Below are 27,125 nucleotides of genomic sequence, written 5' to 3'. Positions count from 1 at the left end.
AGGAATACCGCAGGCGCCAGCCAGCCCAAAAAAAGGAAAAAAATAAAAAATCGAAAACCCGAGAGAAGTAAAACCAAAAAACGTAGCAAATAAAATAAAAGAGCCCCAGACAACGATGCAGACGACGAAGACGACGTTGAGGCCACCAGCGGCCAGTCAAAGTCGGTAGGGGGGATTTCGAAAGGGGGGTTTCAGCTGAGCACGAGCTTTTGTGAGCGCCACAGGACGAGGACGACGACAACCTCTTTGGGGCATTGTCTTCGTGGCGGAGGAGGAGCGACATTCAAATCTTAACTCGAAATCAACGGCGACCGGAGACGCTGGCTGCCCGATTCTCCGATTCTTCGGGCTTCTTCAGGCTTCTTCAGGCGGCCCCAAGCTCCAGGCCAAAACAAATTCGAACTGCCAAAATAATAAGCCGAGGTCCGCTGCATTTTTATGGCGTAGAGACAAATGCGTGGCTCTCTGTCTTCTGAAGGTCGCCACGTTGCTAACGCCAGTGTCTTTAGATTCTTCAGTGTCTTCTTCCCTTTTTTTTTTATATATTCTTATATATATTCTTTTTTCAGGCCGGTGGTCGCCGCTTCTGCGCTGGTGCTGCCATAAAATTTTTGAAACCAGCTCGAGAAAACAGCGAGGCTCTTTGGGACAGATAAGAAATTTTTGCTGAAAACTCGTGCGCCAAAGGAAGCGACAACCGACCGACCGGTTTCATACATACATACATATATGTATATATATACACACACACGCACATACAAATGTATTGATGGGGGCCCTGACTGCATAAAATTTGTTTGTGCCATCCTTGGATCCGGGGGCATACAAATTGGCTTAGGCAGCGTCTTTGGCTTTAAGTTGTTGGCTGTATGGCCGTGTGGCTGCATGGTTGGATGGTTGGATGGTTGGCTGGCTGGCCGTCGGTAGCAGAGCGCAGTTTAGATGGCTATCAGTAAATAGAACACAAATGAAATTCATCGATAGAAATCGAAATCGCATCGGGGGCGGTTGGCCAAATCAAAAAATGGGCAAAAGGCGATGAAGGTTGTGTGAAGGGAGAGGGGAAAAGGAGAAAAGGGCCTCCGTTCTAGGTCTCAGCGTTGTCGTGGCGACCATGTGATGGGGTACACATGTTGCTGGCACGACAAAAACAGCAGCCTGAGTTCTGACCTTTTGCCAGCCAGCCAGCCAGCCAGCCAACAACCAACAGGCAACAAGCAGCAGGCAACAGCCAACAGCCAGCAGACGACAAAACTACAAGCAGCGCAACACTTAGCCATTGAGCCACACAAAGGTGCTGCATGGTATGATGGTTCTAGGTGGCTCCACTTTCGGCGGGGTGGCCTATCAGGGAGCGAGCTAGCCGGGCGTCGTGAGCAGCGGGTGGCCGCCGCCCCAAATGGCCGCCGGTGGGAGGCAATGCAGAAACAAGCCGAAAGACTGGCTAAAAAAGACTGACTGGAAAGACAGATAGCTACGACGGGGGATGGTTAAGCCGAAAGGCCTCGGGCACAACCAGAAGTTGCCACCGTCGTCACCAGATGGTAGCTGTCTCCTGTCGTCGAACAACACAGGCCGAGAAAATCCCCAATCAGAGTTCAGAGAAAGGTTCCATATTGGCAACAATGCGGGGAAAAGCGCGGAGCCAGGAACGGAAAAGCGAAAAGGGCCAAGAGGAAACCTATATAGAACCATTTCAAAGAGAAGTTGATTGTACGGATTCTGCTTGCTGGGGAAATGCGTTTTTTATCTGCGTTGAATTGCTCGAAATCCTTTTTTGGTGGCCAAAAAGCAGCTCGTGAATATGAAAAAGGATGAAGCATTTTATGTTTAACAAATATTGCCCCTTCATTTTTCTAAAATGCACGGCTCAGTTACGAAACCTTTTTGTTTCACAGACAGGCCGAACAAATCTATACTTTCGGATATTGTATAATTAATTGGCCCTAAGATTCAGATATCATTACAGGAACTCCTTCATTATCGGATTTTGGCGTTTAAGTAGCAGTGCGCATTAATCCCCAGACACGATTTCAGTCAATTAATCAATAGGGAAGACAGCAGAAGAAGCAGCAGCAGTCTGGGAAGAACAATAGAAAGCCACTTGAAGCCTTTGGCGACACTCGAGCACACGCACACAAAGTCCAAAGACAAAGCCACAGTTACAAAGCAGAGGCGCAGACAGAGACACAGATGGAGATACAGATACAGATACAGATACAGATACTGAAACATAAACAGATTCAGATGAGTGTATAATCTGGCTCTAATGATGCTGAGGCTGAGCTGCTGCTGCTGCTGCTGATGATGATGATGACAAAAAGCCAAACAACCCAGCAGCAGCCCGGGGGTCTCAAATGGGCACCCTACTGTCGACAGCTACAGCTCCAGAGGGATAAGCGGGCCAAAAGGGGTTAATCTGTGGCCCGAACCTCAACCTCAACCTCAGCCTTAAACTCGGGCTGAGACTCCGGCTGTCCGCAGCTCATTCTCACATCATTAATTACAAAATTATTGGGTCTCCTCGTCGTGTGCGTTTCGCTTGGCGCTGGTTCAGGTAATATCCGAAATACACACAGGTGGATTGGATTGGATTCGATTGGATTTTAGCCGCAGGAACTGTAACAACAAACCGAAATTCAGCCCAACAGAGCCCAAGAGCTAAGCAAAATGTTAATTTTCAAATCTCCGTGGGAACTGAAATTAGTCGTTAACACACAGACACAGATACAGATGATACGCCAGAGATGCTACAAAGCGAAACCCAAAGATTTGGTTGTGGTTTTGACCTGCGGGCGGCCTACGCATATTAGCATTGTTGATTTTGAGCAGCTTAGCGAGCTGCTCTTGGGGGCACAACAGATCATCATCCAGTAGTTATTGATAGACGAACTTTCGAGATCAGCAGAATGAGAATAGTGCGTGCCAAGAAATTGTAAACTTCACTTCACTTCACTTGAGACTACAAATAAAATCCTTTCATTGTATTAACATTTTAAGTATATCCGCTAGTAGGAGTAAGAGTTATCTTATACCCATATATCGGCGTATATCCCTAACAATTTGCCATCCCAAATTTACCTCGATGTGTAATTTTTTCGCCGTGTGCACACGTATCTTTTGCATCTACCCTGTCTATCAGCCATAATTGGGCCCTAACTGACTCACGGCCAGCACACCATGATTGGCTTAGTCCGAGAACCCAAGTCCGATGTCTGATGTTTGGGGCCTGAGTTAGTGGCAATTAAACGATTTCGGTTCGTGTGCTGTCTTCAGCTGTCTGGGCCTGCTGATGCTGCATGATTAATATGTTTTTGAGTAGTTCTTAGCCAAGGGCCACCATATCGGGCCAACAAGCCACGATTTTTGGATTTTTTCTGTTTCGATTTTTTTTTTTTTTTTTTTTTTGTGGGGAGGGGTAACCAAGAGGCAGGAAAAGCCAAGTCAGTTAGCCGGTTGACAAATCGTTTGTAAATGGCTGCCAGACAAAAGTGGAACACACGCACTCCACTTGGGTCGAAATTGTGGGGAGAGGGACCCACACCATCTCCACAACTTCATCGAACCATCGAAATTATAGTGTTCCAAAGTGTGCCTGGTCAGCAATCAAAAGTTCATCAAATATGTGTGCTACTCCGGGGATTCGTGAGGGTTGAATTTCTGTTGAATTTTGGAAAGAAGAATTCAAATACCATGGCTAGCACTTAGCAAAAGAATCTTTACATAAGTGAGGCGGTTAGAGGAGAATCAAATGTATCTTATTTATACGGTTTCCCAGAGATACGAGCCACATTTCCCTCATCCTGTGAGCAGCAATCGACGGCTCCAAACCCAAATCGAACTCAGACAGCAAACAATCGACTGAGACCAGCTAATCCCCCAGTCCGACTTCAAGCTGCCAACACCTGCCACTCACTGGAATCATCCGGGTTAGCATTTACCCATTTATTTCATTTAGCCGCTTGGCCACTTGAAGAACTCGATTCGGCAAATGGTAAATCGCATTCGCTCACAAATGGCCAAATCCCATTGAGTCGAGTTGCAGCTTTAAGAAATCCAATTAAATGCGAATTGAAAAAGTACCAGGGGCATGTGACAATAAGCAGCCCAGATGGATGCTGAATGCGAAATCCCCATTGAATGTCTGCATAATAATGCCTAAATAATGAGCGAGTGAAGAGCGCGAAGCACTCCAAAGACATTAGCGCACTTGAACCATGGGGAGAAATGCGAGGATATGGCCCGCCACTCGGCTAACGGAAATGTTTTTTTTTTTCTTTTTTTCTTTACCCCCCTAATGAGCGCCAAAAAGGAAAGAGACAGCGGGTCGCGTTGGGCAGTGCAAAGGAGACAGCGCGAGAGAGAGAGTGAGAGAGAGCGACTGCTTTTGGGTGTTTGTCAAGTGCTGCAAGTACTCCACTGGGTCCACCCACCCACTGCACCTCACCCAACTCCACCCCATTGAATTCCGCGCTTTTTTCCGGGTGTCAGGTTAAGTGTGCGAGCGAAGCAGCAATGGCTGTTGGCAATTTGCATGCAGTGCAGCGAACAAATGAGCAGAATAAATTAAGACAAGGCGGGCAGAGCCTTAAATGTGCACTAACAAAAAGTTCGACATACGATTGCTAGTGTATATTGTCACAAAAGCCAGAAAATGGTTTTCAATATTAGAGGAAATCCGTAAAAATTTGGATAAATAGTGTTGGAAAATGGATAGTTTACTATGCATATTTTTACAAGTGGTTACACATATATTAAAACTTTAAGAATTATTATAGAAATAATAAAACATAAGACAAGAAGTTAAATATTTAAGCATGGCAGAGAGGCGTCCGAAGGATCTGTAGGATGCGAACTGAAGAAATGCAGCACGAAAGCTGAAGAGGCAGCTGGCGAAGAAACTGGAGGAGGAGAATCCATGGCCGCTTGACAAAAGACACTTGAGGCCAACAAAAACGGCAAGGAGAAGGAAAATAAAGGAAAAACAACAACTGGGGGCATAAATAAAGATGACGAAGCTGGCCAGAACGAGAGGGAAGACGAGAAAGCGAAAGCAAAAGCAAAAAAATGCCCAAAGGTGCTGAGGCGCCAGAAAGAGAGCGAGCGATTGCAATGGCTTTTTACCACAATGGCGGAAATGTGTGAATGAGGTGGCCGCCAGTCGAGAGCCAGAAAGAGAGGGGTGCATGCGAAATGAAAGAGAGGGGCGGCTATAATTAGCACAGTGCGCGCGTTTTATTTATTTTATTTTATTTTATTTATTTCTCTTCTTCGCTCTTCTTTTCGCTCAAGACGCACGCACTCACACTGGCAAACCCAAACAGCCCGGGCAATTAAACTAGGTACACTCCCCTTCGCAATTTGTCATCGCCTTGAGTGCATTTTAATCGTAAACGTAATAAAAAAATATTTATATATAAATAATAAATAGCTATGGTGGCCCAAGGGTTAATTGCTAACCCACTTGGTCGATCGTCGCCCGCTTAATTACTGGAAAGCGCCCATTGCACCGCCGAACCCACAGTCGAACTAAACCACTCAAACCACCTCGGCCAGTGGGTCAGGAATTGTTGACTTGCACAAATTGCTTTATAATCGTCATCAATAAATGAAGCCGGTCATTAGGCGGTCATATATGTATGTCCATATGTATGGACACTTGTATCACCATTGCCCCCAAAGCTCCCATCTTCAATCCTCCGACTCACAATAAGCTAAATTGTTGGGCAAATACAAAATCTATTCACGTGCCCAAAAAATATTTGTTTATTTGCTAGAGTACAGGGTGTTTTCGGTGCCTAGACACTTTTCAGCTAGGAGATCTCTAGCAATTCAGCTTATTTCCGATTACAAAGTGCATGCCAAAGGAAGATCTTTCTGCCATGTTCGATATTTTAAAAAACATATATTAACTATACAACCTTGAATAAATTCTGATTGCAATTTCGTCGAGGTTGTTCTGTGTTCTGTGTTGTGATTTTCGTATTTTTAGCAGTGATCGCATCGCATCGAAAAATTGATCGGACATTCCCGAGGATGGCGTGACTCAGGTTCAGAATCAAAACGAATCGAATCGAATCAAAATCGGCGCCCGTCGGGAATGAAATCGGAATCAGAATCACCAATATCACCCCCTCCCCGTTGAATTTTCGTTCGCTTTCGGTGGAAGCAGCGAATACGTGTCACAAATTATTAATAATCTATAATAAAAAGTATAATTTCATTTAATAATGAGACGCGTGTAGAAATCGTCAGGATCCTCAGGTTGAATTTTTCATTTAATAAATCATCGAAAAATGATGTTGCCGCCGCAGACGCATACTAATTTCCTTCTCCTTCTGGAGTTTAGTATTTATTTGTATTATTATTTTGTGTTTTTTTCTTCGTGGTTGACCACGTTGCGCCCATTTTGTGGCGCCAGGGTCGACGTTGCATGTGCCTCCTCCGCCTTTTCCACCTTTTTTTCGTTTTTCGTTTTTGGTTGGTGCCTCATCGCTGGCAGTTAAATTTTTGTTGGTTTTCCAACGTGACGCCTGTCAGCTGGCGTTTTTCAGAGGGCCTCTATATAAATTGGTAAGAGCTATGTGGCCGAGACAATTAAATGCCTAATTTTGTGTTGAGCCCCCCCGCCTTAACACCGCTAACCCGTGGCGTTTGTTTTTCCAAATAATTCATTAATATTTCTCTGTTTCTTTATACTGTTGTTTTTTTTCTCCCTATTTTTTTTTTTTTTTGGTAATTATGACGGGCGGCGCTTGCCTGCCTGAGTTGCATGTGCAATGTATTTTTCGTTGGGCGTTTTGGGTGCCAATTTCATGCGCTTTTCTCGTTAAGAGCGATAATTTATCAACAAGCTGGAAAATGTGGTTAACGCCCGAGGGAGTTGAGAAAAAAAAATGAGGAAAACATTAACTGCCAGCCAGACAGAAAGAAGTTTTTAATGCTTAAAGCTGTGATTTCTTTATCTCACATGCAAATAAGTGGTATTATTGATTGACAACGATAATATTTTGGTTTTGCCTCTCACAATATTTAGTTTAAAATGCTTATTGTTTCACGTTTTAAAAGACTTTAATTTCAATATTATTTTCTTTTCAGTTTTTAGTGGGCATTTTCGCTGGAGCGAAGAAACTGCGCCACAAGACAAAACGGGGTTATTATCTCCCCACTGTGCCGCTGCCACGCCCCCTGTGCAACGCCCTAGTCTGGGCATATATAGTCATTCATCTATTTTCCACCAGGTAGTCAGGTAAATATTGCTCTACACAACGAAAAACATTTCATTTTTTTATATTCTTCAAGAAATTAATTTATTATTGGGTTAACCTTTAGTCAAATTCCTTAAACCTGATATGTTAGTACACTTAAAGATTGAGTTTTCGAATAACTCCTAAACGTGGTGAATTATTTTTTTCTGTGCATAGATCAGGGTTCGGTTCGCTTCAGTTCGGACTCACATCATCATCATCATCATCATCTGGCTGAGGTGCAACGATAACAATAATTGCCCACCATTTTCTAGGTTATTATTTCGTTATTGCTGTTGCTGCTGACCCGTGTGTGTAAATTATCGGGGAGAAAATAATGAAATATAGTGCAATATATACATATATATATATATATAAGAAACGGCTTCGCTCCATTTGCCAGCGGCATCGCATCGATTGATTCAATTAATTATCCCAATAATAGCTTGTTCCCCCTCTGTTCTTATTTATCCTATTTTTTTGCTTTTTTTTTGCGCGTGTGCCTTGTCTAATCAAGTTTTCTCTATATTTTCTATACTGTTTTTCATCCACATATCGCCGTGGCTTCCTATATGCAAATAAACACACTTATTCATACATTTTGAAAATTGTTTTCCCAGTGATTGACGCTTTGACAGAGACAACTTAGTTGTCAACACGCAAGAATCATGTCCACAACGGAGTTGTGATATACCCCATATGTATGTTAGTAAGCTCATACAACACAGAACCTTAACCATATTCAACTACAGCAACTATCAATCTATGACAACCACACCCCCCTTCCCCCAACACGCTTTTTTTCACAGGCGCCCCACGTTTATAATGAGAGACAACACAGAATTTGCGTGCAACATCAAAGTTGTTCTCGTTGTTGTCTGCATATTGGATGTTGTTAAAGTTGTTGCCATAATTGTTGTCATACTAACTATAGTTCTGTACGGTTAATGGCATGGCGACGATAAATCAGGCCAATAATCGAATCAAACAGGCAAGTGAAATTATAGGAGTGTCAATCTGGTTTATAACATCATCTAATATCTATCTGTTACTTGTGACTTATTCTGGTGCTTCTCAAAAACCATCTTTTCAACCGGCGTCTTTCTGGTTAATGACTTTCACTTGTCCGCAAGTCAAAGTGAAAGAATCTCCCAAAGCAAAGATAGATAAACGATGGTAAACAGAGGGAAAGGAGTGTTTTTTTGGGATCTCGGCAACGTTGCGACTAAGTAAAGATCAACAAGGGGATCAAAGGTCGTCAGACGTTTTGGTATATTCATATGTGCCAGTGGCGCCGCTAGAATATAAATATATTCAAAAGAAGAATTCTAAGTGCTTTTATTGAAATATTTTAATTGTTTTCCAATGTCTTTCATTTGGCATTTTAACTCACAAAATGATGAATTTTAAAGTCGAAGAGAAGTCACAGCAATGGGCAAATCTCTCTTTAAATATTCTCCCCACACAAAGACCAAGATAATGGCCTGATATCTGATGACCTCAGAGATTATAAAGATTAGTCTTCAGGCGCCAGCAAAGGCAGCTTCCGTTTTCGTCCCACTCGAGTGTTGCAAGCTGTCTGAGTGCGCTATCTTTTCTAGTGGCTGCAGCAGGTGATTCTCCATATGAATCCGATTCGAAATGTGAATCTGCAGCTCTCCAGACTTGCAGACAAGTCAAACAACACCAGAGATCACGGGCAAATATCTTAAATTCAAATGGAAACAAAGGCAAACAGACAACACGCAAACAAACAGATGAAAGATGCACGACAGACAGTCTGAGTTGGGAACAAACATTTGAATACCAATAGAGATTTACACAATGTGGTAGCATGTTTGAGGTGTTTAACTGTCACCTCAGACTTAGGCACTCCATAGATAACGCATCTGAAGGCATAACGATCCCATTCCAAGCGATCTGATGGCGCTTCTTCAGACAGAGAAGACACACACTTGAAGAAACTAAAAAAAAGATGTCTCAGTTTAATTTTTTAAGATTTTTTTTCGATGTCTTTTAAGGTGTGCAAACTTCTACGATCATTTCTAATATATTTTTATATAGTTTGAGATATTTTGAACAATTTTTCCCTTGTGTAAGAGGCACACTTCGGGGCAAAGTGCGTTTGTGAGTTGATAGTCGCGTTTAGAAATCTATTTGCCAGACAAATATTGCACTTCCTGTTCCCCGGCCCAATCCATTCCCCGCCCCTCTCCGCCTGTCTCTCGGGATGGAAATCCAAGTCAAGCTTGTCTATTTGCGTTGGCCTAATGGAAAAGCCAACGTGCCGCCCCCAAACACATTTCCTGTGATCTCCTTTTTGGCAACAATGGCCAAACAATGGCTGGCTTTGCTCGCCAGCTGGCGCTGCTCACTTGGATTTGCTGTGTGCTTGTGTGACTGAATGACAAGATACTGAGATGAAAATATACAAATTTTTTTTGCTTTTTCTTGATTTTGGGGGTAGAGAAGCAAGGGGTCTTAATCGCTCTGCACGCACACTTGCCGCACAATGGGATCCCGGGATCCTGTGCACAGCATGTGTGCATTGTCCTGGCATCATAAACTCGTCTTCAGCTGTCGTCGCGCGCCCTTAATTTCTAAGCATTTGTTTAGACATGCACCGCAGCGCAAGGAGACAATAAAGAAATCCAGCATAATACATAATAATCAAAAAGAAAGAAAAAAAGAAGAAGCCCAAAGATTGTGGTGACTGCACCGCGGGAGACGTGGCGTATGAGCAATCTCGAAAACCTCAAACTCAGAGGCGAACGAAGTGTACACTACATGCTTGTCGAAAGAAAGAGGAAAAAGTGGGCGTGGGTCTGGTTAATTATGTTGTTAGACAACGATCGAGGATCCCAGGCCAAGATGCGCCTTTTCACTACCTTTACCCTAAGGATATTAGGATAGGATAATCTTGTTGCTGTGGCTCGCATAATCCTGCCATTCAGCAACATTCAACCGATCCGATACGATACGATACGGATACGATCCGATCCCATCAGCAAAATCGAATCGAAACGAGAAGAATCCAGGGGCGGGCCGCAACTAATCATCAAGGGGATTAACTGCCATTGAGAGGCCCATTGCTGACTTCTCTCCTTTGTGGCGCGATGTTAATGAGGGATTGGGCGAAGTAGGCAGTAGGTATCGGTTGCAGCCCTCTGAAATTATCCACGGATAGATATCCCACATAATTGGGTGCATTTATATATGTATATCTGTATATCTGTTTTGAACAGCTGATTCGCATTTTTAGAAGATGATTAATATTTTCAGTATATCTATTGAAAAGTTTTGAACAACACATCCACTTAATTAATTTCCTCGCAGCTCTGGGGGCAGGCTTTCAAAATTTTCCTGCCTCTTATCTGTGCCAAGTGTTTTCCACAAATGCGGACAAGCAGAGATGTAGATAAGCCCAAAAATGCCAGGCCAAATCGAAATCTCACTCTGGCCAAGCCCATCGCAATAAGGGTTAAGGGACTTAGCGGGGTTTAGCGGGTTTAGCCAGGTTAGAAGGCGCCTGGAACCCCCCAGGGGCATTAGCATATTACTCTTGGATCCGGATCCAAAAACCGAGGCTAACGTGACCAGCGGCACTTAAAGTCCTGCTTTTTCTTCCTTTTTTTCGGGTGTTTTGTCACAAATTTTGGAACATTTAGTTTAGGTTGCTGTGGTCGTCGGGCGTTGAAACTAATTAACATATTTAATGTTTTTGGCACGTTTGACTCCTGGGTTTGGCCCTGAACAAAAAAAAATGTCCTGGCGCCAGGCCTAGTTAAAATCTAATAAAAACCTGAGCATGCCTCATAAATTTCACCTCCCGCACCATACCATATATACATATATATGTATTTTATATTTTATTTTATTTTCGAGAGGGGTTGGTTGAGCGCCTAATGGCGAACGCGCTTTTATGTTAAATTAAAACCGAGATCCGTCCACAGTCAGTTTTTTTTCGGTTTCCTTTTTTTTTTGGGGTGGTGGCACTACTAAAATGTTGAATGTACAACGAGGTGGCAAGTACGTTGTCGCTGAGGTGCGACAAAATATCGCAAATAAAAATTCCATTTTGTGTTTTGGAATTTTTTAATATTCAAATGAAGTCGCGCAAGGGAGACGAGAAATTTGTGCCTTTGAAGAGTTTGCCGGGGTAAGTTTCGTTTCTTTTTTTTTGCCTCTCGTATTCAAGGGCCTTAACGTCAGCACTTTAAATGGAGAGGTCCTGAAATAACTGAACGCTTGAAGAGCTTTGGGATTTCACAAGGACATCCTTAATCGTCGCATTTCAAATACCATTTAAAAGCCTTTACTAACTTTAAGAAATGCCTACCATTTAATCAACTGCTATTACAATATTCAATTATAACAGTGGATTTAATACTTCACTTCCTCAATGCGATTACGTGCTTAATGAGAAGTTTACTTAAAGAGGAGCACTGAAATCTCGCCCAGCCATTTAATGCTTAGTTCTCCAGGCTCAAAACGGAGTTAGGAGCACCTTAAAAATATGATTTTCCAATCACAAGCGCCAACTTAATCTGCGCTCCCATCCCACCTGGTTTTATTCCCATTCGCAAACCCATTACCATGCTCCAAACCGAGTTACGCCCTCCGGCAAATTGCGTGTGGCTTCCATCAGTTGAATGATTGATGGCTCAGACCAGTTTCTTCTCAAACAAAAAACAAAAAAACAACTCAAAATAAAACAGAGAGGCACAAATAACCAGCTGTTGCAAAAAAAAGAATAAAATAAAAAATCCACAACCGAGGAGAAAAAAGTTGGGCTGCTGTCGCCTTGCCGGTGTTATTGCTCCTTTCACTTGGCAAAACGGCGGAGAACAGCAGGCCTAATCTAGCTGATCGCCACTGATAGCCAGGCAATGATACCCTTTTGCTCTCGACCGGGACTGAGACTCTTGGGCACCGCATGATACGATATGGTCGCCAGATAGCGGTGGCATTAGGCATTAGATAAGAAATCAGGCATTTAAGTATATATGTATGTACATATAGATGGGCACAAAGGGCGGTTGTGGTTGCAACAGCAGCAGCATTGTTATCATCATCGTTAGGTAGGAAGCATCCTCATTAATGGCTTAGTAATTCGGGGGTTGCATTTCCAGGGGTTGCTTACCCTTACGCATGCAGCAAGAGATGCGAAAGACAGGAGCCTACCGATCGAAACCTATTAATTACAAGTATTTAAGATCTGATGTGAATTTAAAATAATGCTCACAGAACTCACAGTCTTATTGATTAACGGAAAAAACCTACCGACTTAATAAAGAGTATGCTTTAAATCTGCCACCCTCAGCATTGTGAGACTACACTCATAAAAGCACTTGATAATCATAAAAATAGTTGTATCGATTCGCAGTGAGGTGATCAAGTTCGTTGCCAAGGTAGCCATGGGACATTAGACTTTGTCAGTGCCTAATTGGTGGCACAATGAGCATTCCATCCACTCCAATCCACTTCAATTGAAAGCAATTCAGTGCAGAGCCGCCCCACTCTACTTCAATATTATCCGTCATCCTTTAGAGACCTTCGACCACACGAGCCAAGGATGGCAAGGATCTGTATCTGGATCTGAATCGGAGGCTGTCAACTTCAAAAGAGCCTTTCAAATTGTATTTTGGGCAACACCTAACTACCTGACCCCGGGATGGCCCTTAAAGAGCGCGTCTAAAGCAGACAAATTGGCCATATCCCATATCCCATATCCCATCTACCTTATAACATATCCCATTGCCCATGCACACACACACACACACTCACACACGCACACACACACACGTGCAGTTGCGGGCCGCCTTTGATTTTCTAAGCGAATTGTTTCAAGAAAACCACCAGAGAACGCTGCCCGAGATTGAGGTTGAACGGCGTAGGTACAATACGGTTTATCCCAAGGATGGGCCAAAAGGACTCTCCAGTGTGTGTGCTTTGCGCCTCAATTAATTTGATTTGCGTCCGTGTTCGTGTCCGGAAATGGAACTCCACTTGAGTTTAGTTTGTCAACCCGTTCCGTTCAGTTCCTCTCCTCGGACAGCATTTTTTTTTTTTTTCGTTGTTGTTGCTGTTGATTTTCGCTTCGTCTGCTCGGTTCGGCAATCCATGGGATGGGATGCTGAGGATTGAAAATACGTTGGCTGGGATGATGCTCCAGACCACTTCTCCATGGTTGAATGGGCACAGAAGATGGCCAACTATGCTTTGAACTATGGGGAAACTAATGGCAGCAGACATGTTTGCCCCAGCTCTGTACTTCACATCTTTTTCTCCCCCATTTTCAGCTTAGACGGCATAATTTCTGGACACTGTGAAAAATTTATGTGCATTTCTCTTTCGCTTGTTGAGGGATTTTCACCGAAACCAATAATGAAATAAAGCGGTTGGGGTGGCTAATTGGAGCAGAGAGTGTCCCAACTTGAACTGCAACAATTAAACGCATTAGGCGACACCTTCCTGCCGCCTGCAACCCACCCTCCCGTTGACCCACCCCCTTTGACCCTTTGGTGGTTCATTATACCTTATTAGGGTGGCTCTTTTGCGGCAACATGGCCGACTAGCACGCACACACGCTCACAGCACACAAGCATACATACATACACATACACACGATTTCAGGGAGTGCAAAGGGCGTTTAAAAACGCGCGCGTTTTCTGCCGCCCGCTAAGTGCATTTCAATGTATGAAAAGCCGCTTCCGTTTCCGCAACGCTTTGGGGCACCTCATCCAAATGAATCGCTGGCTATATGGTATATGTACATATATCATATGTATGTTTGTATGCCAGAACAAAGGTGGGCCACAATTACGGAATTGCGGGTCTGAAGTTCTGAAGGCCTGCGACGTTGTTGTTTTGACACGCAGCCAGCGAGCAGCAGGCAGCACTGAAAGTAGACACAAGTACAACAGAAATCGCCCATATAAAATCACCCACCGCCGCCCACATTGACCCCACAGCGACCGCAAAAAGTGTTAAATTATAGACTTTATAATAACGCTCAGGTCTCCGCGCTATCCCATGATTATATGATTATAACGCTTTTGAGAGCGCCAACAGCTGGCGACACACGGGGGTTGGTGTTGTTGTTTCCAGAAACTATCAAAGTTAAACAGCATTATCTTCGATATTTGAGTAAATTACATATTGATTTATGGCTGTTGTCTTACCCCGAGTGATTCGCCTTGGAAAGAAGTGACTTTATTTCCAGGAAAGTGTAGAATAAACTAGCTCTAGCTTTTTTAGTCTATATACTTTGTTGGAAATACGATAAAGAATAGAGAATCTGTAGTTTATTAACACTTAAGTTCGTCTGAATATCGAATATAGAACAATTTCATGGCTAAGACTCTCGAGACTATATTTCATTGAAATATTGACTGGAAATACCAATATATATTAAGAACGCACTGATTAAATAAATGCCCTACCGATTGGGACACCGATTCGGAATCGCTGGCCACACCACACGCAGCGTCGGCATTTGCCGTTTGAACTAAGCGAAATTAATGGCCAACACAGGCTTCTTAGGCGGAGGCCCACGCACACCGCCGGACACGAGACACGGATTGTCCAATTGTCCGGGGATCGGCGGAGCGGTTGGAGTGGCTGCAGGGGAGGAGGAGTAGCCAGCCCTTATCCGCCGCTTGTTCGCTGTGCGATTTATGACTCGCCATGCAAAACGAGCCAAGAGATACTGGCATAAAGAAAAAAACGAAGGAAAAGGAGGCGGAGACATGACACAAGACTGCAGAACCACATGGCGCCCGCCCAAGATCATAATGATCGTGGAACGCAGGAGAAAGAGCGGGAAAGACATACATATATATATATATATAAAGATATATAGTATATATATGTGTATATCGCAACGGGTGGGCACCACCGTCCGATCAATAAAAATGAAAATTTGCCCAGCAGTTGATGAAATTTACGCGATCGGCGTCGGCATAACTACAAAGTCAAAAGAAGCGCGCGAGCGCGGCCTTCAAATGGAAAAGTCCACCGACAATTCGCCTGGCGCCCCCCCTCTACTTCCATTTACAGACCGCCTTTATGTAAGCCCCCGCCCCCCTGCAAGAATCGGCGATCCGATTCCCGGGCTTATCCATTCGCTTCATGCGTGTGAGAAGTTTTAGATAAGCCAGCCAGCCATGGAGTACTTACTATATACTTCAAAGTGCAAACCCGAACGAAAACGAGTCGGATGCCATGCAAATTCGCAATGATAAGCACAAAAAAAAAATGAGGGGGGGTTACTGCTGGAGATGATATTTGAAGTGCCGAGTGTTAGGCGCAGGCTCTTTGATATGGGGCCTAGATAAAGTTCGCTTTGATGTGCTAAAGTTCCGTTGAATCGTGGTACTGTTTTGCTTGCAAGCTTCATTGGCGAATGAGTTAATTACTTTTTAAGACAGGAAATTCAATGGATGAGCTGCAGCTAAAGTGCGCACTTACTGTTAGAGAATTAAAAAGTCTCACACACACTAGCAACTATCAAGAAATAACGCTTAATTTTGGAATAATACCGCTACTAGGCGACGCTAAATAATTGTAAATCCAGTTGAATTCCTTGGTATCGTTGAGTTTTGGATCGTGTTTATCTTAGTTGTAGGTGTGATTGTGGTGTATCTTAGATAACTAATGCGGTAAACAAAGAAGACGTACAGTACTTACAAATCCATGTTTATCACTAATATTGTTGGTCAATTTTAATTTGTGAAATGAAACAACTTTCTGCATCCATTGCTCACCCGTTGTGGGCGAATCTGGATGGATATACATGCGTTTTGGCATCTCGGGATCCGCTTTGCCAGCCACCATCCAGCGACTGTAATTACGTAACGATTATAACGATTATAGGATCCTCAATAGGATCTCTTCAAACTCACCTATTATGAAATTTATAACGATAATCGTCCGCCGCCACAATGTCCAGTAGCAAGATGTATTTAGCCTTGGCATCCAGTCCCGAAACACGAAATTTCATTTGCGGAAACATTTGTCTGCAACGAGTAAGAAGGAAAAAAAAGAATAAGGAGTTGAGCCAAATGAGGGATTAGAGATGGGTGTGTGCTACGGTCAGGATGGTCGAGAATATCAAAGGGGGGGCTATGGTCATTTTCTCGGGCTAATCAAATAAAACATTAATCAGTGCGGCTTATAAAGCCAGAGACTCAAGACCACGTTCTGGTTCTCAGGGGCCCACCTTCGGGGCCAAGATGATCCGTCCGGCTAAGATCGCTGCTCTCCACCGCAGTCGCAGTCGCACTCGCACAATCATCATCATCATCATTATCAGATTCGGACTACGAGTTGGCCAAAAGCAAAAGCAAACAAAACCCCCAGACCAGTCGGGCTATCAAGTGGCGCCAAGCCACAAATTGTTTCGGCTCGACTCCGAGCTGCAAACTCCAAGCTCGCAGCTCACCCGGCTCCCCCTGTTCGTCGACACTCCGATTCCCGCCGCTCGGATTCAAATTGGGCTAAAAAGAGAGGCAGAGTGCCAGGTTCCTCTTGGCCAGGTTGATTAGCCATGTTGGTGGCAATGTGCAAACTCGAAAATTACATGCCCCGGCCAAAAGGGGGAACACACACAGGCGATTCCGTGGCGATGCGATGCGATGGGATGTCGTTGTCCCTCGGAAGAACCGAGCAATGGAGCAAACCAACAGCCCAGCCATCCCATCCACCCAAAAAGGAGTCCGGAGTTGAAGAGAAAGGGGCAGGGGCATCTACGCTGGCCAGAGGAGATCTCGCCCTGCACACACACGGGCATAAATATGAAAATTATAACTTTAAGTAGCAATCACTCAATCGCTGTTCGGGTTCAGGCTCAACACGGATGCACTGGGCGAAAAAATGGGTATTGGAAGCGAAGTTTGCCACTAGGACTTTTCGTGTAGGTATAGATGTATCTTAATAGATTCTAGCAGGCGCTTAGTTAAAGAAGATCGTGCATTTATCTGCCATGCCAGACTAAAGTATCTACATATATGTATTTTTTTTTGCAGTGCCCAAGATTCAGGTTGAGGTTGGGACTCTCGCAGCGAGAGCGCCTCATGAATCAAATTTAACGAACGTCTTGTTCATGTTCACAGATCATCATCAGCTGCGACTGCATTTTGATAAAAACCAACAAACTTCGTGTGGCGATGGCTAGCGGGGGCTGGGGGCTGGCTCCTCGGATACCAGAGGCGTGGAAGGAGGGCTAACAAGCTGAGTGATGTCTGACTGACTGGACGGGACTGAAGACTGAGGTTTGGAGACTGAACCGATGGAGGAGGGCGAGCCCAGAACCGAGGATGTTTCTATTTGGCGGAGAGCGCACCCCCTTTCCAGGGAGGTGTGTGTGTGTGTGGTGGGGGGGAGGGGGTGTCTGCCTGCCTTTTTCGACTGCAAATTATTTTTTATTTGCCAGGAACGAAGGCACGTCTGTCTGCCTTGCCTTGCTTTTGGCTTGGACTCTTTTCTTTTTTTTTTTTTCGCTGCCTGGGCTTTTGTTTTTTCGAGAGTGTGTGTGTGTGTTGTCTTAACTGAATAGCTCGTTAACATTATTGAGCACTTGGCGCCAGTTGTTGGCAGCTTGTTATGGCCAGGGACCAGGCCAAGACCAAGACCAAGACCAGAGACATGGCCCCAAGCGAGGCCGACTTTGGAGCCAGTTTCCTGGGCCCACACCACACGCCGTATTTCTGTGTTTTTTTTTTTTAGCAGCAGCAGCAGCATCAGCAGCTTTTTCTCTTATTTTTTTTGGACTGAAAAGCCTGGCTTGCTCGACAACAAAACGATTTGCTCTCGTTTGTGCTGGTTCCACAGGCTCTTTTGGCTCCGGAGACGCCAGACTTCAGACTTCTGGCCCAAAAGACCGAGACCGAAACCGAGATTCAGGTTCGTGCAAATCGTTACGTGTAAAACTTGCACCTTTTGACCAGAGCACCCAGCGTCGTTGTTTGTTTTTGCCACACACATTTTAACGGAGAGCCACCACGGCTAATTCAATTTCCCCCGGCCAAAAGTGTTGAAGGCAGTTGGCAACGCAAAACGCCAACGAGAAGGAGCCCATGAGCCCATAATTAAGCTTAATTAAGGCTCAGTGCGTTCCCTGCGTTTCTTTTATTTTTGTTTTCTTATTTTATTTTATTTTTTTTTTCTGCTGAGCTGTTGAGTGTTAAGGTGTCGCTCAGTTGTCCTCGTCAGGCCCACATAGGGGTTAATGGCTAATCAATTAGCCCGGCCCGAAAATAAAATGTTCAACGATTGAGTTGTAATTGGGTTGGGCTCCGAGCAAACAGGGAGCAAAAAACTGGTAACAACCGAAATGAGGGATAAGTTATTAAGAAAAACTAAGAGTTAAGTCGAGTAAACGAAATGGGGTCAAGCTATGTTTTTGGCAATTACCAGAAATTTGTTAAAAATATCATTAATTAGAGGATCAGAACAAAAAATTCTTTAAAATATAAACACCTATAATACCAATGAAAACATTAGTAAAGAAGTTGAGTTAATTCGATCGAAATGGCAATTATACCACGGTTGTTTTTTTGTTTGGAGAAGACACCTAGTTTTCAAGAATTCGTTGCTCATTTTTTTGAACAAAACCGATCCTTCAACGCCGGTAAACTGAGTCCTATAGCCCACTTATCTAAATCTTGGCCGCTTGCGGTGGCCATGTAATCGATTAGCGATGCCATCAGCGGATCCGCAGGTGACATCTGTGTACCCAGAGATCTGCGTCCCATGTCCTGCGTCCTGACCACTTTCCCGACCCTGCTGGCGTCTATTAACGCACCTGTGCCGCTCTCGACGGCAGGTGAGAGGTGAGGCAGCCGACCTGCCTTAGAAGCGTCAATGCATTATCAGATAGTCAATCAAACAGCAGCTCGAAAACACCAAAAGTAGAAAGAGCAGCCGAGGCAAAGAGGCTGCACTGGTGATGATATAGGGGGGAAAACACAAGAAGGAGGGACACCACTGGCAGCGAAAAAAAAAAAAATATATATATATATAAATACAACAACAATATAGGAACCAAGAGAGGTTGGCTTGCAAAACGCATTCGTGGGTTTTTGGCTCTCCTTTTTGTCAACAAGGCGCGGGGATTAAAGTAGCACCTGCAGTTGGCCCAAAGGGAACCGAAAATTGTTGGCAGTAGTGCGGGTACGGGGAAACCCTCGAGGAATAGTGGCCGGGGGATCCGTTGACAGTTTGGCTTTGTGACAACAAAATTGCTGTCGGTTTTTTATTTTTTTTTTTTATTTCGGAGTGCCTCCTTAATCTTTGTCAACACATTGCCAATGGATTTCCGATACGAGCTGAGAAAAGGGGTGCATATTCAACATAATCTTACATCATTTGCCTAGAGAACATCTGTCTTTTGGTTCGGTTGATTTATTTATTTGGCCACTTTTTGCATTGCATTTAATTTGAATTTTATTGAATGACAATGACAATTGCATGCAAATTGCTTGCGGAAAAGGGAATGTTTTTTGCATTTTACAGATGTGCATCGTTTGGGTATTTGACAAATTTGTGAGGAGCTGGCAACTTGCTAACTGGCCGGAGACAGAACAAGGACCAAAAGGCAGCTGCATCATAAACGTTAATTACCCCACACGCACACACGCACACACGCACACACTCACGCAGACACACACAGAAGAGTCGAAGGATCGGGGCAAATTAGTTAAACCAATAAACTGACAGGCCCAGACTGACTGACCAAGTGGCTGGGCCATATATCAAGTCTATATAATAATAAAACAATTTATGAAGGCATAACCACGGCCCCAAGTCCTCGTAAACACGCTGCCCGTTTGTTTTAGCCTGTCAGTTAGTGGTAACGCCCACTCCCGTCTCGTTTTGGCCCGAAATGAATGGCCATGTCATTAAGATCGGAGGCCCCGAAACTCTGGGACCCCGAAACAGGATCACGGGGCAGGGCAACAGCAAGAGCACCAGCAAAAGCAGAAAAGGCAGTCAGTATAGGGGATAAAATTCTAAAAAAAAGAAAGATGTGTAGCTTGCATAGGGAAAACTATCGCCTGTATTCCTTATCGAAGGCCCGCTGACCCTGAGCATAAATCTGGCGCAATGAATAAATCAAATGTGGGAAATCGGGTGTAATTACAATTTGATCGCTTCATTTTGGGAGAGCGTGAAACGAGCGAAGCCAATGCTGATGATATCAACCGAAACTGAACGAATTTTAAATGCCCTAATAATATATAATATATAATAATAGATACTTGTTAAGCTGTACTATAAAAAGAACTTTCATAGGAAGGTAAGGGGCTTGAAAAACAGTTAAATCATTATATAGGGTATACGAACTTTGGATAGCACTTGCATCACTTGGCGCATCCTTATCGAGGGTAGCGATTAGATTGTCGCGTTGTCATCGCGGCGACATTTCTAGCCTGATAAGGTGTATGAGCCCCCATGCTTGTGCACCCATATATATATATTTCTTTTTTTTGGGGGGAATCGAAAAAAATAAAACATGGCTGAACCCGTTAACCTTGCCGTCGATTAGAATTCTCGCAGTCGCCGCCCCTCAATCTGTTTTTTTTTTTTTATTCAGTCCCCCGATTATTAGCTGTTCACAGTTTCCGCGCCTGTTGTTCGACTTAATTGTTATGAATTGAAATGCAGTTGTCACGCAGATAAGCGGAAAGGAAAGACAAGGGTTCAGGGGTCGCGGGGTCAGGCTTTGAAAACTCGGATTTCAGCCACTCGGCGACTTTGGGTGTTGATTTATGTTGTCTGCGGCTGGGCCACATAAAAAACAGCCTCAACAAGTGGCGTTTTGACAAGTGCAGCAAAAACAACACTTTCCAATTAAGTGGGGGGAAATAAAAACATCAGAACAACTGATTTTTAAGCACGCGCTCTGTTATTTATTTATTTTCGTTCAAAAAATCGAAAATTATACAAAGGTCTATTCTTTCTCTTTATGCAAATTGGAAGGGTTGTGCAATAACTATATTATTAAAAGCGCGCGTTTAAATAGCTAAAGTCGTTTACTGTGTATTTCAAGTGCGGACAGCGCCAATATGGATAATTATATATCTGTGTGTAGGAATACTACACAAACAAGGTCCACCCCTTGCTTTGGTTTATTCTTATTTGGCGTTGTCGCCGCTTTTGTTTGCCTGCCTTTGTATTGTTTCTTTGTTTATTATTTATATTTTTTGTTTGTTATAATTGCTCATAATTGCGGCTGTTGACACACACACACACACACTCGCACACGGAAATGCACACATGAATTTGCGCCATTTTTGCTGAAACACTTGGTTTTTTTTTATTTTTCGTCGCCATCATTTTCGGTCAATTGACACAGGAAAACAAAAACGCACACACACACAAGCACACCCTTTTTATTTTATTTTATTTGCAAATTCTAACCTTGCAAATGCAGCCCCTCTCTTTCTTTTTGTAGCTACCCCTCTCTTTCCCTTGTTTCACCTGCTCTGCTTTTGGGCTGTTGCTGTCTCTGTTTCTCCACATGTGTCCCACGCCTTGGGGAAAAAGAGATGGCGCGACGCCCCCGCATCTTTTTCGCCTTTTCTTTTTCTTTTTTTTTGTATTTGGTTTTATTATTATGTTTTTTTTTTGTTGGTTTAATTTTCGTGTGTGTGCCTTGCTTTGTTATTTTAGCTTGGCTTGCTTTTATTTTGTATATTTTTTTCTGGACTGCCGGTCAGTTTTTTCGCTTGGTCCGCCCATTGGCCATCTCTCTTGCTCTCCAGCTCATTTGCATGCATGAAATGTTCTTAACCCTTTTTTTTTTAATTTTGCTTTTGATTTGTCAGTATGGGAGTGTGCGTTTTTTATAAACCCCCTTCCCTCCAGCTTATTTGCATTCATTTATTAATAATTTTCAGTTTCCTCTGGCTTTTAGCCTGTTTAATATGCACGCCGGCGGCTTCGTCAGTTGTGTGACTTTTCGCACAATAATCAAAGGCAGCAGCAACAACAATTGGCATAACAATTTAGCGGCAATTTTTATTTCATTTTCATTTGTCGCACATGCAACGCAGGCAAATCGATTGAATAAAATATGATGCTACTGATTTGCATTTATAGAAAGATCAAAAAACGTTTACATATACTATATGCGACGATAATGATTGATTTAGATTATAGCATGCGAGTATATGGAGAAGCCTAATCAATTCAATTATATACAGACAAAAATGTTAACTTTAAGTCCCAAATTGTCGTCAGATACAATGGGTCACATTTTGCAAAGTTGAAATTGAAATCTCGTGGCGAATATTGTAGGCTCTTGTTTGCCTTGACTCTTTTTGGGGCAAAGATCCCCGGCGACCCGCCACTAATTGGTTCAACCTCAATTAGGTTCTTGGCCCGTGTCTCAAGTTGGTTTTGGCCAAGATGCGATTTCACAGGCGACTATTCCCCAAGTGGTAGCGCCAGTGACATTTGCAACAAGCCAGCAGGGAAATGGGGGCGGTGGCAAGAAAGTATCTCATAGATACACGGACGACCCCAAAGTTGGTGCTAAATTATTTATGGCCAAGTTTTAAATACATTTTGTCAGGGGGCGAACCAGAACCAGAACCAGAACCAGAGGAAGAGGAAGAGAGTTTGTCTTATATTTAATTAAATTGTGCGTCAAATGCTTTGCAGCTCGTTGGCCAAGTTTTGTGGAGTGGTGGGTGGTTCGATGGGCGGTTCGGTGGGTGGTTCAGTGGGCGCGGTCCCCAGCTTTGGACTTCCTCTATTTTTTTCCTGTCAATGTTTGCCTGCCAAAGTGTAAGTAATTTATGCACATTTAGTGCTCAAGTGAGCTCAAAAGCGAGCAGATAAAGAAAGATGAGCTCAAGATGCTCCACGATTGGACGCTGCGGAGTGGATTTAGAAGAGCCATCGAATGAAAGCTGACTGAGCTCATCTCCATCTCAAATTGTCGCAGTTGAAAGCCATTAAAGGGGCAGAACAAAATAAATAATAAGTAGGGATGCATATGATTATTTCCTTTACGAGTAGTTTCAACTGTCCAATTGGTTTATGGCAATCATAATTAATTGGCTATAAATAACCGGCTGGAAACCTATTTTTGTCAGCTGTGAAATATGATTTTTAAATAATAATAAATATTTCAGGTTCTGCACATGTAACGTACAGTAGTAATTTAATTGATTTAGTTAAAAAGCCGTAATTTATTAAGAACAAAAAAAAACACGATTTCCCAACACACACAATTTAATCAAAAGATATTCTTATTTATAAGCCCTTCGAATTGCCACAGGGTGGTTCGTTTCCCCCCTTAACTTAATTTGATGTACAGTGAGTAATCGCTAAAACAAACAGTCTCGATGGCTGCCACGCCCCCTGCGCCCACGTTTAATGTCTAAATTATGGTGGTAGGCGCCATTAACGCGTTTCTGTTTGTTTGTTTGCATTGCTTTTCTCCCCTGTACAATACATAACCAAGATCCAGGCAGATCCTTCTTGAGTGGTTGGGATCACGATCACGACCAAGAAGATGATGATGATGATTCAGAAGGGGGAGTTTATGGTGGCGGTGGGGAGGGGGGTTTTTGCACACCGATGGCCATGTCGATGCACACATCCGCACATCCGTTTAAACAGCTCTGAAAACTGGGAAACGTGGAGGTTGCATGGGATTGTTCGCTGCACTGAGCATAATATCTATACTATTAAATGTTTTCAAACTAATTTTCAACAGAGACCAAATTACATAGTAGTATTCTTTGAAAGATAGCAAGCCGAAGATGAAGGTATGAAAACACCAAATGTCTTTTGTATGCCTTTTTTCTCTGAGTGCCGAATGCATTGTTGCCTGGTTGCTGTGATTGTTGCCAAGTTGTTGGTTGAATTGTTGTAAGCTCGGTTTGAGGACGCGGACGCAGCTAATAACAGTCATCACACACGTCAGACACTCATAAATCCTCAAAGTCAACAAGGCGGAGGGCACGTAACGAGCCTAGGCTCGAGGTACCACGTTCCACGTTCCACGGGCTCCAGGCTCCAGGCTCCAGTGCTCCGGGTTCCCAGTTCCAGTTTCCAGTTTCTCAATGGGGAAGATTCAGATTCTAAACGAGCTGCGTTTAAATGTTGTTAACATAACCGACATGCGGTTGAAAGACAGGACAGCCCAAGGACCGGATTCTAATGTGTCCCACACACGGCGAACTCCAAGCCCCATCATCATAATCTTCATCATGATGAAGACGGACGACATACTGCAACTTGTTTCAGCCCACAGGAGAAACACAAAAAAAAACACAACAACAAAATAAGAAGAGAGGGCCCCATTCATGGGTGGTGTGCACTGAGGTCCCAAACGCATGTTTATATAATTCTTATTTATGATCGAACAGCAATAAATTCGCATTCTCTCTCGTTGCCAGCCTTTGCGTTTTGTTTTGTTGGTTTTAAATAAATCAAATCAACACGATTCGCAGAAACCTCCTCCCAATCCTCCCCTGATAAGCCCAAAAACAAAAAAGAAATATAGGAAATATAAAGAACCCCGGGGGAAGAATCTCGGCAGAGAGATCTACTGTGTTCACCTGTTGAATTCTGTTGGGTTTCTTCTCGCAGCCGTGCGATTATTTTGCTTTCTGTTGCAGCAGAATCTCCTGTTGCTTGGGGCTTGTTCTTTTTCCAGAGATTTGGTAGCAAGTTGCAGTTGAAGCCAGCTGGCTCTGCCACAAAATCATATTTGATGAAGCAGCGTTTGAAGATTGTTGAATGGTTTCAGCGGCCCATCTTGATCTAATATTTCTAACCAAGTTTATATCTAACCGCTTTGTTTTATAAAATTCTTTTTCACTCTTCGTGACTTTCAACCAGTTGAGACGCCTTAACTGCCTTTCTGAGATACCGATCTTGATACAGAATGGGAATTCTTTTGGTTTTTGGTGGCGCTCCGTAGGACATTGCGTGTGCTGGTGTGTCAGTTGTGCTCAAGGACTCGATGAGACCCCGATGACCGATGGCTGTCATAAGGCCAAAAAAGGGACGATGGCCATACGCATATTTTTGCGGTCGCACGAAACACGACGAAGAACAAACAGAAACTTACAACTGCTGCCGTTTTTTTTTCATGTTTGCTCTTAGTTTCTTCAGAGCCCCTTTCTTCACCAGAGAAGAGAAGACGGCGGGGGGATTCTTTTCGTTTTTGCCCGGAGCCAGAGTCTACAAAAGGTGTTGACCAAACAACAACGGCAGCAACTGGCCAAAACACGAGGGGCAACTGGGTACACGCGTCTTAACAAGAACAACAACACCACCGGCATGGCTCAGCACCAAGAAGACTACCAGGAAGACCGAAGAGAGTGAGGAAGAGGAAGACGACGGCGCACAGAGAGAGCAAGTGGTTGGCCCGGCTGCGAAGCTGTTGAGCGCATAAAAAACGTTATAAATAACACGCTCGAGCATTTAACGCGCCAAACATGTGTTCCACTGTCCAATTTGTGGTCTGTTTACCTTTTGCCAATGGCCCTACGCTCCTTGAGAAGCCAGGGGCGCAACCTGAACTGAGGAGATCCGGTGAGATAGATGAGAAGTAGATGACCAGATAGGTTACCACTCGCCAGGAAAACTTACCCAAAATATGGGGAAACTAAAGCTCAACTCAACAATTTATCCAGCTGAATGATTAAGTCAAAGAAGGCAGGATAAGAAGTATCCAACTGAGGAGTCGAGTTATCTCGAAAAATCACTAGCAGCATTCTACGACAGTAAAGAAAACTGCATTTCTATAATGAACTCTAGACAACTATGGAGCACTTATAGGGCTCAAAATAAGGGCATTCTACTCATGTATAAAGTTAGATGAAGGGCCAAATACAGGGATCGGCAAAGGGCACAGAGAAGAGGAGGAAGCCAAAAAGCCCAGCGGCCTTTGATGATAATAAAATGCAGATACAAACGACACTGGACAAGTGGCCATATGAAGAAGACACGTAGGGAGAACCAAGGGACCGAAAAGGACCGAAAAACAAACAAAACCAAGCGGGGAGAAGCTGAGAGATGAGAGGTGGAATCAGGATGAGATCCGAGAACATAGGACAGAGGATGTGGCTTACCTGGCGCTATAGGTACGGATCAAACAAAGAAAGGCAAAAACAAACCCCCGAGGGTTGCGATCAGATCCCTTCAGGCAGCTGACCTTCTCCCCCTTTCTGGGCCCTGCCCATACTCATCTTCTTCCGCCTCCCTTTGTCTTCCCTTTATGTGCTATTTTGCTCGTTCAAATTTGCTCAGGCGCCGGCGCAGGGAAGCGGGAACAGGTTGAGTGAGAGGGATTTGACCAGCGGACCGAGAAAAAGAGAGAAGAGAACCGGAAGAGGGAGGAAAGCCCGGAGGGACCGGGGTCTTGCTAAATGGGGATTACCTACTATTGTGTGCGTTCGAGTCGGCCATCGAGTTATCTCAATTATGCTAATTAACCAGCACTTTAAAGCCAAGAGCAACGAGTGCAGATTTGAAAAAATTAACTCTTTTGACCTCTCGACATACTTTAAGTAACAATACGCCACCAATTCATGCAGTAATTAAGCGAAAAATCAACGCACAAATTGTTGAGCAGCGAGTAAGGAGTAGCGAGTGTTTAGCACAATAGGAACTAAGCATCAGAGAAGCCACTATTTATATCAAAGCTTTTCTAACTATCTTCGCACTATATTCTTTAATTAACGGTACAATTACAACGAGTAGCAAATAACGAGCGGCGAGAAATGGAATTCCATAGGCGATGTGAATTCCCGCAATTGACGGTTGTCAATCACAGTTTGGATCTGGCCAAGTTGTTTCTGCCTGTCACCTAACTTGTTCCACTTTCTGTTTTCCCCTCCTTCGTTCTAT

General features: G+C 43.7%; 1 protein-coding gene and 1 long non-coding RNA gene across 8 annotated transcripts in view; one reads left to right on the top strand and one right to left on the bottom strand.

Annotated features, from left to right (window-relative positions):
- LOC117147456 (optomotor-blind protein) overlaps positions 1 to 27,125 on the bottom strand; it is a 56,944-nt gene that overhangs the window by 17,537 nt on the left and 12,282 nt on the right. For 4 of the 7 annotated variants that reach the window (XM_033314341.1, XM_033314343.1, XM_033314345.1 and 1 more), the window contains exons 3-4: positions 16,154 to 16,267; positions 15,930 to 16,092 (exon numbers count right to left, since the gene is read on the bottom strand). In XM_033314341.1, coding sequence (XP_033170232.1) covers positions 15,930 to 16,092; positions 16,154 to 16,267 — 277 coding nt within the window. The remainder of the gene's footprint in view (positions 1 to 15,929; positions 16,093 to 16,153; positions 16,268 to 27,125) is intronic. The other 3 variants (XM_033314344.1, XM_033314347.1, XM_033314346.1) reach the window with 1 other exon arrangement.
- The window catches only part of LOC117147469, a 70,491-nt gene continuing 50,470 nt past the window's right edge, over positions 7,105 to 27,125 (top strand). Inside the window, exon 1 of the long non-coding RNA XR_004459844.1 lies at positions 7,105 to 7,249. This is a non-coding gene — a long non-coding RNA (uncharacterized LOC117147469). The remainder of the gene's footprint in view (positions 7,250 to 27,125) is intronic.

Source organism: Drosophila mauritiana, chromosome X (genome assembly GCF_004382145.1).
Source record: "Drosophila mauritiana strain mau12 chromosome X, ASM438214v1, whole genome shotgun sequence".
NCBI lineage: Eukaryota > Metazoa > Arthropoda > Insecta > Diptera > Drosophilidae > Drosophila > Drosophila mauritiana.
This window is presented reverse-complemented; position numbering and strand designations above follow the sequence as displayed.